General features: G+C 41.0%; 1 protein-coding gene across 1 annotated transcript; it reads left to right on the top strand.

Moving 5' to 3' along the window:
- The first annotated feature begins 304 nt into the window (after nt 1-304).
- On the top strand, nt 305-15781 carry gda (guanine deaminase). The gene is made up of 14 exons (XM_057833097.1): nt 305-449; nt 1550-1638; nt 1722-1893; nt 3797-3884; nt 4114-4219; nt 4448-4475; nt 4559-4666; nt 11851-11958; nt 12033-12130; nt 12827-12894; nt 12996-13142; nt 13213-13331; nt 14792-14819; nt 14892-15781. The coding sequence occupies exons 1-14, from the start codon at nt 324-326 to the stop codon at nt 14954-14956; spliced, it is 1350 nt and encodes a 449-aa protein (XP_057689080.1). The 5' UTR covers nt 305-323; the 3' UTR covers nt 14957-15781.
- The last annotated feature ends 240 nt before the right edge of the window (nt 15782-16021 follow it).

Raw genomic sequence — 16021 nt, 5'->3', positions numbered from 1 at the left:
CAGACAATGACTAAAACCAGTGCTCTGTAAGGTTTTTGTGTGTGTGTGTATATATATATATATATATATTTATTTATATATTGCGCATTAAAGGGTTAATAGAACACATTATCTTCTATTGTGGTATTTTTTGCTGCATTCTCTTGAAGCAAGTTGAAATTGCCAATAGAGTTTATGCAAGCGCGGCCACACCCTACGGCTCGTCGCCCTCCAATTGGCTGAGCACCACCTCCTAGGTCAGGTGCGTCCTCTCCGACGCTTCACGCACGACTCAAAACCGCAGTGCGCTGCAGGTGCGCGTCACGCAAGGCAGCGGAGGCGCCATGGCGAACGCGCAAGGAACCACGGCGAGGAAACGCGTCTTCAGGGGTACTTTGATCCATGCCACCCCGGAAAACGCCGTGCAGGTCCAGGAAGATGCGCTGCTGGGAGTTGGACCCGACGGAAAGGTTGGATTACTAATAGAAGTAGTAGGAGTAGTAACGGTAAAATTGTATTCTCATTAATATTAACTTTAACCCCTTATAGTCAATTTTAGCAGGAAAAGAAATATTTATGTTAACTTATACAATTAATATCTTATTAATTATTATTTGTGATTAGTAGTCTTAACCCTTTCAGGGCTATTCAAAAGTTGATACTTAAGACGTTTTATACAGTGCGAGGTGTTCATTTAAAAAATAAAGTTTTTTTTTATTTTTAATTATTATTATAATTATTATTGTTTAATTTTGAGACTTAAGACCCTTAACCCTTTATAGAACAAATAAGTGACCGTTTTTGGTCATTAACAATTATTATTATTGTATTATTTATTCCTGATTAGTGTCATTTATTAATAATTACTGTATTTTTTATGGCATTATAAATAATGTTAATATAAGCTAGATTAATTAAAGTACTTAAAAACAGAAATACACACTGGCTACGGCTCCAAGTAACATTTTAAAGTATTTTTCATAGTATTCAACATGCAATTGACCGCGATAGACGTCCAATTCATTTAAATCGGAAAGACTGGCTGTGAATGCTTATGTTTCAGTTGATAGCGCTAGACGTCTACTCCATTTTGACACACGAATGATGTCATTGTTAACCAATGAGTTATATGAGTGCGCTGAAAGGGTAACAAAAGAAAACAGAAGTCCTAATTTATTTCATCTATTAGTAATCATTTTTTGTATGCTCATAGTATTTTTAATCAATATTATAGCTACTATGTTATTATAGTATTTTATAGTAGTTTGTATCAGTGTTATGATTACACTTCCCATCAATATTGTGATCATTATCAATGTTATTATTTTCATATTTACACTGACATGCCACTGTTATGAATAGTCAGAATAAAAATCGCATTCAAATGATTTTTGTTTTTCTAATTGTTACTCAGTGTTATTACTTGAATCAGTATTATTTTGATTGTAATGATGACAAGGGAGTCATTTTTCACTTTCCGTTTGTCACTGAACGAGTCAATCATTAATATTCTTGTTGCTAGTTCTCTATCAATGGTTTGCCAATAAACTAAGGTCCATTCTGTCATCAGATTGCCTTCATTGGAGAAGGCAAAGACCTTCATCGACTCTCTCTTGAGTTTGCATTCAGTCCATCAACAGTAACGCACCTGGAAAAACAGTCAGTGTACCAAAATAAATACTACACCGCAGTCCGTTTCTTGGAAGTCCACCTAAAATAATTTACAAAACTTTTCTTTGTAGTGAATTCTTCATGCCGGGAATGGTGGACACCCACATCCACGCCCCCCAGTACAGCTATGCCGGAACGGCCCTGGACATGCCTCTCCTCGACTGGCTAAATAAATACACCTTTCCGGTGGAATCACGATTTAAAGACCTTCGTTTTGCTCAGGAGGTCTACACTCGAGTTGTGGTGAGTCATTTATAAGTGATTTTATTAAATTTCTTATTGAACACTCTAAATTTAATAAAGGCATGAGTGTGTGCGTGAATGATTGTATGTCTCCTTGTGCCCTGCGATTGGCTGGCAACCAGTTCAGGGTGTACCCTGCCTACTGCCCGTAGTTAGCTGGGATAGGCTCCAGGACCTCCGTGACCCTCGTGAGAAAAAAGCGGCATGGAAAATGAATGAATGAATAATTAGAAATACATGTACAAATAAATTAATGTTAATTAAAACTTAATTAATGACATTAAAATGAAGAAAAACAGAAATATTCACAAGTTACAGCCCCAAGTAACACTCTAAAGTTGATTTAATTTTTTTCATAGTATTTAACTCGTTGCATGACACTGCCAACAATAAACATCCAATTTCATTTAAGCTGAGAGGATTTGCTGTGAATGCTCATGTTTCAGTCAGTGCCATGGGCGGCGCTAGACGTGCAGCGGCAGCCAATGAGTTCATTTTTTTGGATCATCGATAACGGTATAACATTTTAGTAACGTGCAGTGTTGTTTTCGTCAACGACGACTATAAGAAAAATATTTCATTGAACAATTTTTTCATGACGATGACGAGACGATAACAAGCTAAAAACGTTTACTGGGAGACTAAAACATAACGACACGAATGCCAGTTTTCTTCTGACGAGACGAGAACGGGACGAAAATGCGCCATCGTTTTTGTCTGATGTTCACAATGTGTGTCTGGTTGTGTCACTCATGTGACATGCTGCGCACCCCCTCACCCCCAATTCACCCGCTAGTGTCCTTTCCAGTCTTCCCATTGCCTGTTTTGGGATACACACGCTAATATTAGTCTTCTTTTCTTGGCAAGAAGAGAGAATATGCAATGTTGCTTTAGCCTTTAAAGGTCTGTGAGTGATCGTCACACACTAAATGTAACTGGTAGCGTTAGCATAGCATTCACGTTATCAATAGCATCAGGCTATTGCTAACGGCGAGCTTCCTCTTAAACTGTGCTTAGTGATCATCACACACTAAATGTAACTCGTAGCATTAGCATAGCATTCACGTTCGCGTTAGCATCAGGCTGTTGCTAACGGCGAGCGTCCTCTTAAACTCTCAAACAACTTTCTTTACATACAGTTCGTGGTGTCCTGGTGGGTATATAATAATTGTTTTTTCATTTTACAGATGAAATCCTTTTTATTAAACGTCGACTAAAAGTAAACAAAATTGAGTTCTTGTCAATAAAAAACAGATGAAGACAAACACATTTTGAGATGACTAAAATATGACTAAGACTAATAAGTGTTGTCATCCAAAAGACTAAGATGAAGACGAAAATGAAAAGGGCAGCCAAAAACAACACTGGTAACGTGACAAGAATAAGGTGTTGTTCGGACTGGCAGCCAAAATCTGATTTTTGCCCATCCAGATTGAAACTGAATGGCTCTTTTGTAGTCCGAACAGTCACAAAGTACAGAAATCTGATTTTTGTAAGATGGATTGAAAGCCTATACGGGAGGTAATTTTATATCACGTATGGATAAGATGCTTCTCAGTCTGAACTGGTCAGATGGGATTTGACTGTGCGTAACGCCACTCTATGCTGGTTACCACAGGAACCTGTCTGGTGTGTCAATAATGTGGCTCAGTCTGAACAGGCACAGATCTGATTTGGACACTTGCTAAAAATAGTGTGAACAGTCAGCCCTAAAAATCAGTTTGAGGATGAATCCCAATGGAATCAGATATGCCTGCGGTTTTGAACGCAGCCTAAAAGCTATACAAGTTGTAAAACCACCCATTTTGAGATATGTATATGTGAACTCTTGACTGCTTGAACAATGTAGAGTCACCTGAAGAAAAATGTCTTAATCCTGTAATTGGATCCATGTCATTCACAGAGTAGAACTCTGAGAAACGGAACAACCACCGCTTGTTACTTCGCCACGATACACACAGACGCCTCTCTCCTGCTCGGCCACATTGCAGGTAAGAATACCTTTGCTCATTGATTCTCAAAAAAGTGTGGTACAAGTACCACCGATAGTATGCAAGCTCCCTTTAGTGGTTCGCAAAATATTGGCTTAATTAAATGTTAGAATAACTTTACTACAGTGCATTAATCAAGTACAATTCAGTTGTATTCATCTTCAACTAAAAAGATTCCACATTTAATGTTTAGGAACTGTTTGTAGAAATGTGGTGTTTCTCTTTTTAGACAATTTGGGACAACGAGCTTTGGTGGGTAAAGTGTGTATGGACAGGAACAATGCAGTGAAACATTACAAAGAAACAGTTCAAGAGTCATTGGAAGAAACCCGTCGGTGGGTATAAGTAATTTTTCATTTTATACATCAGCGGCCATGTTTACATGCATACAGACATTTTTTACTTACCCCTATAGTCTGGGAGAATATAAAACCAAATTGACCTAAAACAAACAAACAAACAAAAAAAACGAATATCAACTTTAACCCGGATGGTGGCTGCATGCAAAATGTATGGAATAGCAGATTTTTATATGGGCAAATGATTTCTTTCTCCTCTTTAAGGTTCATCACTGAGCTTCTGGAGAAGAAGGTAAGAGTTTGGATGATGAAAATTCAAAAGAAAATGAAGAAAAAAAAGAAAAAATTCAAAGTGCAGTGTTGTGTTGCTGTCAGTATGCTCTGGTAAAGCCCGTGGTAACGCCTCGCTTTGTCCTGTCGTGCTCTGGAGCCTTGCTGGGACAACTGGGACAACTTGCCAAGAATAACAACCTGCATATTCAGGTGGGCTCACTGTGGCAACCAAACAACCAAAGCTGTCGATTTCCACTAGGGACTGTTGCCACAGTGGCAATTTATTTTTTATTTTAAACACCTTTCTTGTTCAGTTGCTTAGACACGGAGAGTATGAATCTGAGTGTCCTTATAGCTTGAACAGTTTTAATATATCACATGGAAGTTTGATACCTCCCATTGTGGTTTTTGATGATGTTTTATACATTAGGAGAAAGCAGCGAGCGGTATATGAGGGAACAGAAAGGAAGGAAGCCGACAGAAGAGGGGAAGAACAATCAACAACAAAAATTGCATTTTTACAACCCTATTCTACCTATGAACGTAGTGGTGATATCAGAAACTAATTATATTTACCCGTGGACACCATATGGGGGGCCTGACAACCAAGGAGAAAGAGGAGTGAGGTGAGTCAAAAGGAGACGTGATTAGGCAAAGTGGAGCATACAAATCTGCAAAGTGAGGTGTGGAACCAAGTATTATGCGAATCACATGTACAGTGGGGCAAATAGGTATTTAGTCAACCACTAATTGTGCAAGTTCTCCACTTGAAAATATTAGAGAGGCCTGTAATTGTCAACATGGGGGAAACCTCAACCATGAGAGACAGAATGTGGGGGGGGGGGGGGGGACAGAAAATCACATTGTTTGATTTTTAAAGAATTTATTTGCAAATCATGGTCGAAAATAAGTATTTGGTCAATACCAAAAGTTCATCTCAGTACTGTACAGTCCATTTACCATTTACCATTTGTTATGCACCCTTTGTTGGCAATAACGGAGGCCAAACGTTTTCTGTAACTCTTCACAAGCTTTTCACACACTGTTGCTGGTATTTTGGGCCATTCCTCCATGCAGTTCTCCTCTAGAGCAGTGATGTTTTGGGGCTGTCGTTGGGCAACACAGACTTTCAACTCCCTCCACAGATTTTCTATGGGGTTGAGATCTGGAGACTGGCTAGGCCACTCCAGGACCTTGAAATGCTTCTTACGAAGCCACTCCTTTGTTGCCCTGGCTGTGTGTTTGGGATCATTGTCATGCTAAAAGACCCAGCCACGTCTCATCTTCAATGCCCTTGCTGATGGAAGGAGATTTTCACTCAGAATCTCGATACATGGCCCCATTCATTCTTTCCTTTACACAGATCAGTCGTTCTGGTCCCTTTGCAGAAAAACAGCCCCAAAGCATGAAGTTTCCACCCCCATGATTCGTAGTGGTTATGGTGTTCTTCGGATGCAATTCAGTATTCTTTCTCCTCCAAACACGAAAACCTGTGTTTCCACCAAAAGGTTCTATTTTGGATTCATCTGACCCTAACACATTCTCCCAGTCCTCTTCTGGATCATCCAAATGCTCTCTAGCGAACCGCAGACGGGCCTGGATGTGTACTTTCTTCAGCAGGGGGACACGTCTGGCAGTGCAGGATTTGAGTCCCTGGCGGCGCATTGTGTTACTTATAGTAGCCTTTGTTACTGTGGTCCCAGCTCTCTGTAGGTCATGCACTAGGTCCCCCCGTGTGGTTCTGGGATTTTTGCTCACCGTTCTTGTTATCATTTTGACGCCATGGGGTGAGATCTTGCATGGAGCCCCAGATCGAGGGAGATTATCAGTGGTTTTGTATGTCTTCCATTTTCTAATAATTGCTCCCACAGTTGATTTCTTTACACCAAGCATTTTACCTATTGCAGATTCAATCTTCCCTAGCTTGACGCAGGTCTACAATTTTGTCTCTGGTGTCCTTCGACAGCTTTTTGGTCTTGGCCATAGTGGAGTTTGGAGTGTGACTGACTGAGGTTGTGCACAGGTGTCTTTTATACCGATAATGAGTTAAAACAGGTGCCATTAATACAGGTAACGAGTGGAGCCTCGTTAGACCTCGTTAGAAGAAGTTAGACCTCTTTGACAGCCAGAAATCTTGCTTGTTTGTAGGTGACCAAATACTTATTTTCCACTCTAATTTGGCAATAAATTCTTTTTAAAAATGTGATTTTCGTTTTTTTTCCACATTCTGTCTCTCATGGTTGAGGTTTACCCATGTTGACATTTACAGGCCTCTCTAGTCTTTTCAAGTGGGCGAACTTGCACAATTGGTGGTTGACTAAATACTTATTTGTCCCACTGTAAGTGTGAATATGTTGACATCCTATTCTATGCTTCCTGATCACTAATCCTGGCGCTGACTGTTTTGTCGCTCCTTTTTATGTCTAAATGTAAAAAAAATTTCACCTAACTCTGCTGGCTGGTTCACACTTCTTCATTAATTTTTATTATTTATTTTGTAGTTCCTATAGTCAGCATAGGGAAGATGTATAACTGACACTATCTAGTGGTATAATACTGAATAACGTGCATATATAACATTTCCTTCCCACCAAGATGCATTGTCAATAACACTTTTTTTAACAGTTGTACTCTTGTCAAATTGCAATCAAACTTAGTACCAACTTTTTACCAAACGCTTACTCATCACAATAACTTGGAGGTGGTTCAGTAATCCTCACAGGATAGAGTCTTTCTGTCTCTACTACTTTGGTAGGTTCCTTATGTGGTGTTTTAGGTGGATCAGTGATCTTGGAAACTTGATCATCATCATCTTGATGGTGAGATGAGTTAGTGGTAGCTATGATGGAACTATCAATCAATGAAGGACTCACAGAAATGTTCACTGTAGTCTGTGGTGGTACTATTTTGGAACGAGTAGGCATCTGGTCCACATGGCGTTTCCAAGTTTCATGAGGTCCACATTTACTTTGTATGACATTGGTCCCATTTTTTCCATCACCACACCTTGTGTCCACTTCTCTTCCCCCTTCCTATAATCACTCACAAGGACTGGCTCTCCAATATCAAACTGGCTGTCCTTAGAGTGTTGTAGACGGCGTTGCTGTTGGTCATCCTCTTATAGGTGCACTGCTTGAGCAACATCAGGTTTCAGACAGTCCAAACGAGAACACAACTTACATCCAAAGAACAAAATAGCAGGTGCTTCTTTCATTGTTGCGTGGGGAGTGTTTCTATATGTCAACAGAAACGCATCAAGCCGCTGTTGTACAGGCTTTGTTCCTCTGGATAACTTCAAGGCTTGCTTGAACGTCTGCACGAAACGCTCTGCCAAACCATTAATGGCAGGATGGTATGGTGCTGAATGAATGTTTGACACCATTTGACTTTAAAAAAATGTGCTAAATTCTTTTGAACAGAATGGAGGACCTTTGTCACTGACAAGAATATGTGGAATACAATAGCAACTAAAAAGTCCTCTTAGCACTTGTATTGTCTTACTGGATGTGATACTTTCCATGATGTGTACCTCAGGCCATTTTGAATGCGCATCAACAACAACAAGATACATAAGTCCACATGTATACTTTCCCAAGGACTAGACATACGCTGGCATGCGTGGCAGGACTTCGCATGACGTTCAATTTGAGAGTCAATGCCAGGCCACCACACATAGCTGCGAGCTACACTTTTCATCCTCACGACACCTGGATGTGCTGCATGTAGCTCTTCCAGGACATGGGGGCGCAACTTTGGTGGTACAATAACTCTCACAACCCACATTACACATCCTTGTTGAATTGTAAGTTCGTGTCGGCGCAGGATATAGGGAGACTGCATCCATGCTTTCTCAATAGTAGCATGAGGAAGCAGGAGTCTTGACAGTCCATCAGCATTAGTATGTAATTCACCTTTCTTGTACTGAATGGTGTAATTATGTGCTGATAGGAGGAGTGCCTAACGCTGCATTTTTGCTGCCGCCATAGATGGTGTGCTCTTCACTGGGCTCAGGATGGTTGTTAGTGGGCAATGATCAGTGTGCAGCGTGAACTTGTTTCCATAAAGATGGAACTTGCGTACTCCAAACACAATCGTTAACACCTCCCTCTCAATTTGATCATAATTTCTATCCATTTTACTGAGATTTTGCGATGCATAAACGATGGGCTTTTCGTCACCTCGAGGCATTACATGCGACAGCACAGCTCTGACCCCATACGGTGAAGCATCACAAGCTAAGCGGAGGGGTAGCTCAGGATTGTAGTGTGTCAATACCTCCTGAGATACTACGAGCTTTTTACCTCTCTGGAATGTTGCCCTATGCTGCCCCGCAGTCAGATGTCCACTGCCATTTGTTCTCTTTAATTACCAGTTGTTTCACTGGTTGTCGAATAGTAGCGAGGTCCGGAATGAAATGTCTATAATAATTCAGCATCCCTAAAAAGGAACGTAGCTGATTGACATCACTTGGTGCAGCTGCTTCCACAATGGCTCATCCCTTCTCAGGTGATTTGTGGAGCCCAACTGCGTCGATGTTATGACCCAAATATTCCACCTTCTCCTGGAAAAACAGGCACTTTTCTTTCTTGAGATGCAAGCCCTATTCCTCTTGCCTGCCCAGCACAGCATCCAGGGTTTGAGGTGTGCCTGTTTGTCAGGACCACTGTTTAGGATATCATCCAAATAACAATGTGTAAATGACAGTCCAAGAAGTACTTGGTCCAGAGCCTTCTGAAATAAGGCAGGAGGTGACACTACTACAAAAGGTAACCGGTTGAACTGGAATAGTCCTTATTGTGTCGATGTTGTCAGCAACGTCTTTGAGTTGTCTTGAACTTCCATTTGTAGATAGGCATTTGATAAATCCAGCTTGCTGAAGAGTTGAGCTCCTGCTAGAGATGCAAACAAATCTTCGATGTGTGGAACTGGGTACTTATCCACACATAGTGCCTTGTTGAGGCCCTTTTAATGACAGGCACCACAGGCGTAGCCCAGTCACTATGTGCCACCAGAGAGATGACCTCTAAAGCCTGAGTTATGCTTCTGTGTTGCGATGACGGCGTAGCGACGATGTAGAGCCTACGGCGTCAATGAGCATTCGATAGTTCTGCAGCAAGGGAACGCGTTGTTTTATAATTCACCACCAAGCCACTAGAGGGGTGTTACGTTGCGTTTGGGTGTGCGGTTTTGGGGGACTCTTGTCAAATTCCTTGAGTTTTCTTCCGGTTAGACAACAGTGGGAACGGAGATGGAACGATTGAATGTGGATCTTCAGCTCATCAACATTGAACAACAAATGTTTATCATACAAATATTGAGGTGCAGGCGACGCAGAAGACGGTTGCGGAGGTGGTCTGTCCGACTGTTGATGCCGCACAGAGACTAGCATTCACAATTTCACATTACGAATTCTAGCATTGGATGGAAGCCAGCAAGCTGCTTTGTCCAGCGTTTTGTCCGATTTCCTTGCCGTGTCCTACAACCAGCCACTGGGAAGCCATAGCAGATTTCTGGCAGCTATGGAACCTGCCAAACTGCGTTGGAAGCCTTGACGGTAAACACGTTATCATAAAAGCACCGAGGCACTCCCAATCAGTGATGATGTATCCAGTGTGTGAACTGTCTGTTGTTGAAAATTAAACATCAAAACAACGTGATAAAAAAGCTGCCAGTTTTTGGCCGGCTGGGTCCCCACTTCGTGTGGCCATTCGCTTCCAAACACACACATATTTGTCTCGGAGGTTTTTCCATTTTTTTTATGCATTCGCTGACCACCAGCCCCGTATTTTCAGCAATCTCCTTCCACAAATTGCTTGCCATTTGGCAATCTTTATAATGTCCTGACGAGACATTGTAGAAGTTATCATACTTAGGGACCTCTTTGATGATACTCTCGTCGGCTTGATCCATTTTTGCATCTAGCACAACAATGTTTGAAAATGGCGGTGATCTCGCGCTGAACCGGAAACCACAGTCTGAGCGGACCAATCACAGTCCATTTGCATCACGTCACGACGCGTTGACATAACGCCTAGTCAGGATTTTGTGGAGGTGCACCTCAGGCTTCGGCGGAGGATCGTAAATCGGGTCTGCCTTGACGGCATAGTTCTGCCGCAGAAGCATAACTCAGCCTTAACTCCGTCAGGTGTTTCAACTCCAGCTCCACACGTGGTCGAAGAGCGTAGGGCACGATACGTGGCGGGCAAAACTTGGGCACACTGTCGGGTTTGAGGGTCAACTTGGCCTTCGCACCTTAGTTTCATGGTGCCCGGCCTAGTTGATAAAACAGCTGAATGTCTTTCTAACACAGTCTCTGAACTGTCATCTTGTCGTTGTTCAATAGCATGTATGGTCTTTAAATCTCTCCAATTCAGTTTAAGGACTTTCAGCCACTCTTTACCAAATAAAGGGGGAGCATTGACTTTTACCCCATACAAAGGCAAAACAGCGCGCTGTCTAACTCCACTTGCACTTAAATGACTCCTACTGGTGCCAGCGGCTCACCTGTGTACGTTTTTAACATAGTTTCTGTGGATTGTAAAGTAAGTTGACTCCACTGTCTTTTATATTTTTCCCACGGAACCAATTACCCAGCAGCCCCTGTGTGTAATTCCATCTCCATTCTCTTTCCATTTACAACAGGCATTACAGATATGTGTGTATATATCTCTTTTTGAGACAAGGAATATCAATTCCAAATCACTATCTGTATCTGATTTTATTTTCACTTTCAGCTTCATTTGCGTCAACCTTTTTCTCTTTTAACATCGCGTTTTTTTGCAATACCAATCTGTTTAGGTTTTCCATCATTATGCTTAAGTTCTCTGACTTGGCTGTTTTTAACTCTAATTTTGCACATTTGTTTTGTGTGGTCTCTTTTCCCGCACTGGTAAGAATCCTGGTCTTCGTACCAACAGTCATCATCAGTATGATGGGTCTCTCCACAGCGACGAAATCTTTCGCTTCTTGGCGCTTGTACCGCGTTTACCTTGAGCGAGCTCCTCAATTGTTGCACATCCCATGCTGCAGTGTCTGCTGTTACAGCACAGCTTCCTAAAGAAAGAGGAAGGCAGAAGAAGAATGCTGAGAGGCCGCCACGGGATAGCGCGGGATCGGAACCCCTATCCACCCCACCGCTGCAGAGACGAAGAGGTCATATAGAAAAGTGTGGGATCCACCTACCGCACTATTACTGTGGCTGCCAGGCCCCTGACTGGCAAAATTCTTGAAAAATAAGCCTTCACTTCTCTGGTTTTCTGCTACATATTCATCAATTATAGAAAGCTAGCTGTTACTGCAAATGTACAAACAAGATTTGCGAGGTTGTCGGATGTCAAAATGTCCTCTAATTCTGTAATGACCATCCTGAAAACGATCACTGTATTCAATTGCAGAGTCATATCAGTGAAAATGTGGAGGAAGTGAAGATTGTAAAGGAGTTGTTCCCCGATTCTGCTTCCTACACCGACGTCTACTACAAACACAATCTGCTTACCAACAAGGTGAGAACAATTCCACATTGGCCTAAAAATATTCTGGTCCTTACCACTTTGCCATTTTTGTTGTTGCTTGACAGACAGTCATGGCGCACGGCTGCCATCTGAGTGATGAAGAGTTGGCCCTGTTCCGAGCCACTGGAGCTTCTTTGTCACACTGTCCTAACTCCAACCTCTCGTATGTGTTTCGGATTTCCCCTTTGAAACACTTTGCTGTTATATAAGCTCAGTAAACATTTTAGAGCAAGTACCACCGCATTCTTTCATTTGCCCCTCCCAGTCAAAATTGATTTTTATTCAATGGCTGCCATTGACAGCACTAGACGTCCAATGACGAACATTCATTCGCTGCCACCCTCCCGCTTCAAATGAATTGGACGTCTACTAGTAATAAACTCAGGTCAATTCATGACAGAAGCATGAAGACCTTTCATCGCCCCGACGAAAATGGCCTCATGGTGGCCATGTCGGTAGAGGCGATGTTTCCATCAAAATCATTGCATTTTCATTAAAGTCATAACTACCGTATTTCTCAACTGATATTTAATTATGCTCTCTCATGCTCCCACCTCGAGTTAGGGTTTAGGTTTTTTTTTTTTTTTTTTTTTTTTAAATGCCCTCCTGTTTATCATTTTTCTTCCCCTAGAAAATTGAGATTTTAAGCTTTACAATGATGCATCACACATGCATATAGAACAATATAGAAATTTGGCCAAATTGGGGGTCTCAGAGCGGAACTTCGAGTCACCTGGGTGTTTTCCACCATATCCTGGTGATAAACTCAATTCAATTCACAGCAGAAGTCTAGATCTTGAAAACTCCATATTACGCAGCATTTGTGAGTCACCTGCTGAATGACAATTCATCTCCAAAGGTTGTGCAGTGGATTCCTCAATGTCCGTAAAGTCCTGAACCACAAAGTGAAGCTGGGCCTTGGAACAGGTGTGAACAGATTTATAAGAACACATGGCAAATAGAAGTGACGTTTCCACATTTTCACTCGGTCTTTACACATTTCGGGGTTGGGCTTTATCCCACTGCAGACGTGGCGGGGGGATACTCGGCCTCGATGTTGGATGCCGTGAGAAGAGCCTTGGACACGTCCAAAATTTTGACCATACAGGACCCTGATCATGAGACGCTCACCTTCGAGGAGGCATTCAGGCTGGCCACACTAGGGGGCAGTCAAGGTATCATCCAAAGTTGCGCCAATAAATTTGTCTTGATATGTGAAGGTTATTTTTTTTGTTTTATCTCTAGCTTTGTCCCTGGATGACCAAATTGGAAATTTTGAGGTGGGCAAAGACTTTGATGCCCTGAGGGTGAATGTTGCCGTTCCTGGCGGGCCCATTGACCTGTTCCAGCATGAGGAACCAAAGGTATGTCACTGAACTTGTCCACTTTGGCGGCATTGATACTTCAGAACATGGCTGTCAAAATCAAAACCACGGCATCTTTTTTTGTGGCCCGCGAAAGCAAGCAATGCATCAACTTCATGTTTCCTGCAAACATATGTAATAAAATTTCTGATTGTATTTAGGAAAAATGTCGAGATTTTACAACCATTTTTGGTTACCAATGTCAGAATAAATGCAATAGTTCTTGAATATAGCATTTTTACTAGCTGATTATTTCAAAACTAGGAATTGGGCTTTTTGCCTCTGATGTTAAGCACAGTGCAAAAAAAAAAAAAAACACTTATCTTTAATTTTGTTGTTGTTGTTGTCTGACAAATTTCTGCAACTGAGCTGCTAAGATGTGAAAATGTGAATACAGTATTTACACTGTGAGTCGATATACATTTTGCGTCCCTATAATTCCGATCCAACTATCGCTGCCAACACTCCCAGTCAAAATGGATTACAGATCTATCGCTGTCAATGGTACTAAAACGTGATGATTCAATGCCAACCGTCCCAATTAAAATGCATTGATGTCTGTCACTGTCAAATACGGTGAATTAGGTAACGGTGGGGAAAAAAACGTCAATTAAAACCAGTATTTCCATTGTCAGCACAACGTTAACCTGCCATTGTCTATTAGACTGAAATGAATTCAATGTCTATCATTGTCACTGCGATGAGTTAAATACTATGTGGGGAAAAAAGACTTTAGATTAGTGTTATTGTGGGGCCATTATTCATTTAAATTTCATTCATTTTATTGGTTACATTTTATTTGAATGCTTCTTTTGACAGTGTCATAAGCATTCATTCATGTCCATGACAGGTCTCATGTCCTAATTATAACACAGCCATATGAAGCACTCAAAAAAAGTGTTAATTAATATTTTATCCATCTCTAATTGTAACAAAATCATATTCATATAATTTATTCATAAAAAATATGGAGTATATATTAATAATGATTAATAATGTAAATACAGTGATCCCTCGTGACTTCGAGCTTCAAACTTCACGCCCTCAGTCCATCGCAGATTTTTTTCTCAGTTAAAAAAATAAATATGTAAATGCCGTATTTTGTAGACGTGTTCCGATCCGATCACGAAGTCTCGCTCTCTCGCTCCTGCTGCTTTTCTTGGTCAGGCAGTGCATTGGTGTTGCTTATTCAAGTTAACGATGATTGACAGACGTTAAGGTTTGATCTTGCCAGAGAGGCTTGTAAGCCGAAACTTCAATGCACCGCATTCATCAATCATCATTTATCTTGTTAAACAGTTGCTGTGGCAACTCATTGTGCGTAAGTGAACAGCTTGAGGCGGATTTGGGTGGACTCGTTCAATAAAGCATTTGATAAAGACAAGCATTTTCTCCAGGTCTAAAAAAAAAAAAATCTTCATTTGACTATTTGAGTTTAATTAACCACAATTTTCTTTCAGACTCTTCTGGAAAAGTTCTTGAATTTGGGTAAGTGACCCGTTGTGACGATGCCAAATGATACCTTTGTGTGAGCGTGAACATTTGGCTCTTGTTGTGCAGGCGACGATCGGAACATAGTGGAGGTTTACGTCGCTGGAAGAGAGGTGGTCACATCCTCAGAGTAGATTCTCCCTACACATCTTCTCATCATTTGATTGAAAAGGACCATCATTTGTGTGCTATTCATTTGTTAACGCTGCTGCAAAGGGCTGATAAGACGGAGATGTTCATATTTGTTTTTCAAAATGTAATGCTTTTTACTTTTATAATGCTATTCGTTGCACTTCTTATCATTGTACTTCCGGATGTCCCATTCCACAGGGACCTGAAATAAAAATTTCCTTCCTCGGGGAAGTAAAATAAAGATTTCAATCACGTGTTCTCATGTGGATGAAATGACTCCTAGTCCAAATAGAGGGGGCTCCTATTGCTGTGAATATAAAACCATCTGGAGCTGACAGCAGGAGGCAGAAATACAAAAACAGACGACAGACATGTGTTAGTGACAGCGATGCTCAATAGAATAGAATAGAATTGAATGACTGGCCAGTGGGGCAGACTTGGAATTTTCTGTCAAATTCAACACTTCAACTTCATGAATGTGATTAACTCATTGACGGCGAGAGACATTAAATCCATAGACTTCATAATTAATCCCACCCTCCATCCCTGCCTCTCCCTGCTCTTGGTTCGTCAGGCAGTGCACTGAAGTTGCTTATTAAAGTTAACGATGAATGAAAGACATTGAATGTTTGATCTTGCCACAGATGCCTGGAATCCAAAGCTTCAAAGCGCCGCATGCGTCAATCATCGTTTAACTTGTTAAACAGTTGCTGTGGCAACTCTTTGTGTGTAAGTGAGCAGTTTGAGCAGTTTTGAGTGGATTCACCTAATGAGGGATTTAATAAAGAAAAGCATTTTTATACTTTATTCTTGTTTAAAAATAATTTGATGGGACAGAAACATGTTTGAAACTTATAATTATTACATTTGAAGTGCATAAAAAACATTTATTGATATATATATATATATATATATATATATATATATACACACACTGCTGGCCAAAAGTTTTGGCACCCTTTCTATTCTGTCAGATAATGCTCAATTTCTCCCAGAAACTGATTGCAATTACAAATGCTTAGGTAGTAATATCTTCATTTACTGTATTTTGTTTTCAATGAAAAAGA

The sequence above is a fragment of the Corythoichthys intestinalis genome, chromosome 3, assembly GCF_030265065.1.
Source record: "Corythoichthys intestinalis isolate RoL2023-P3 chromosome 3, ASM3026506v1, whole genome shotgun sequence".
Taxonomy (NCBI): domain Eukaryota; kingdom Metazoa; phylum Chordata; class Actinopteri; order Syngnathiformes; family Syngnathidae; genus Corythoichthys; species Corythoichthys intestinalis.
Note: the sequence above shows the minus strand (reverse complement) of the source record. Positions and strands in the feature narration are given on the sequence as shown.

Excerpts from the sequence above, each read along its gene's own strand:
- gda (XM_057833097.1), top strand. The coding sequence starts at position 324 with ATGGCGAACGCGCAAGGAACCACGGCGAGGAAACGCGTCTTCAGGGGT. Across the intron at positions 450-1,549 it reads GAGTTGGACCCGACGGAAAG|ATTGCCTTCATTGGAGAAGG; the intron begins GTTGGATTACTA and ends TTCTGTCATCAG. Across the intron at positions 4,476-4,558 it reads CTGAGCTTCTGGAGAAGAAG|TATGCTCTGGTAAAGCCCGT; the intron begins GTAAGAGTTTGG and ends TGTTGCTGTCAG.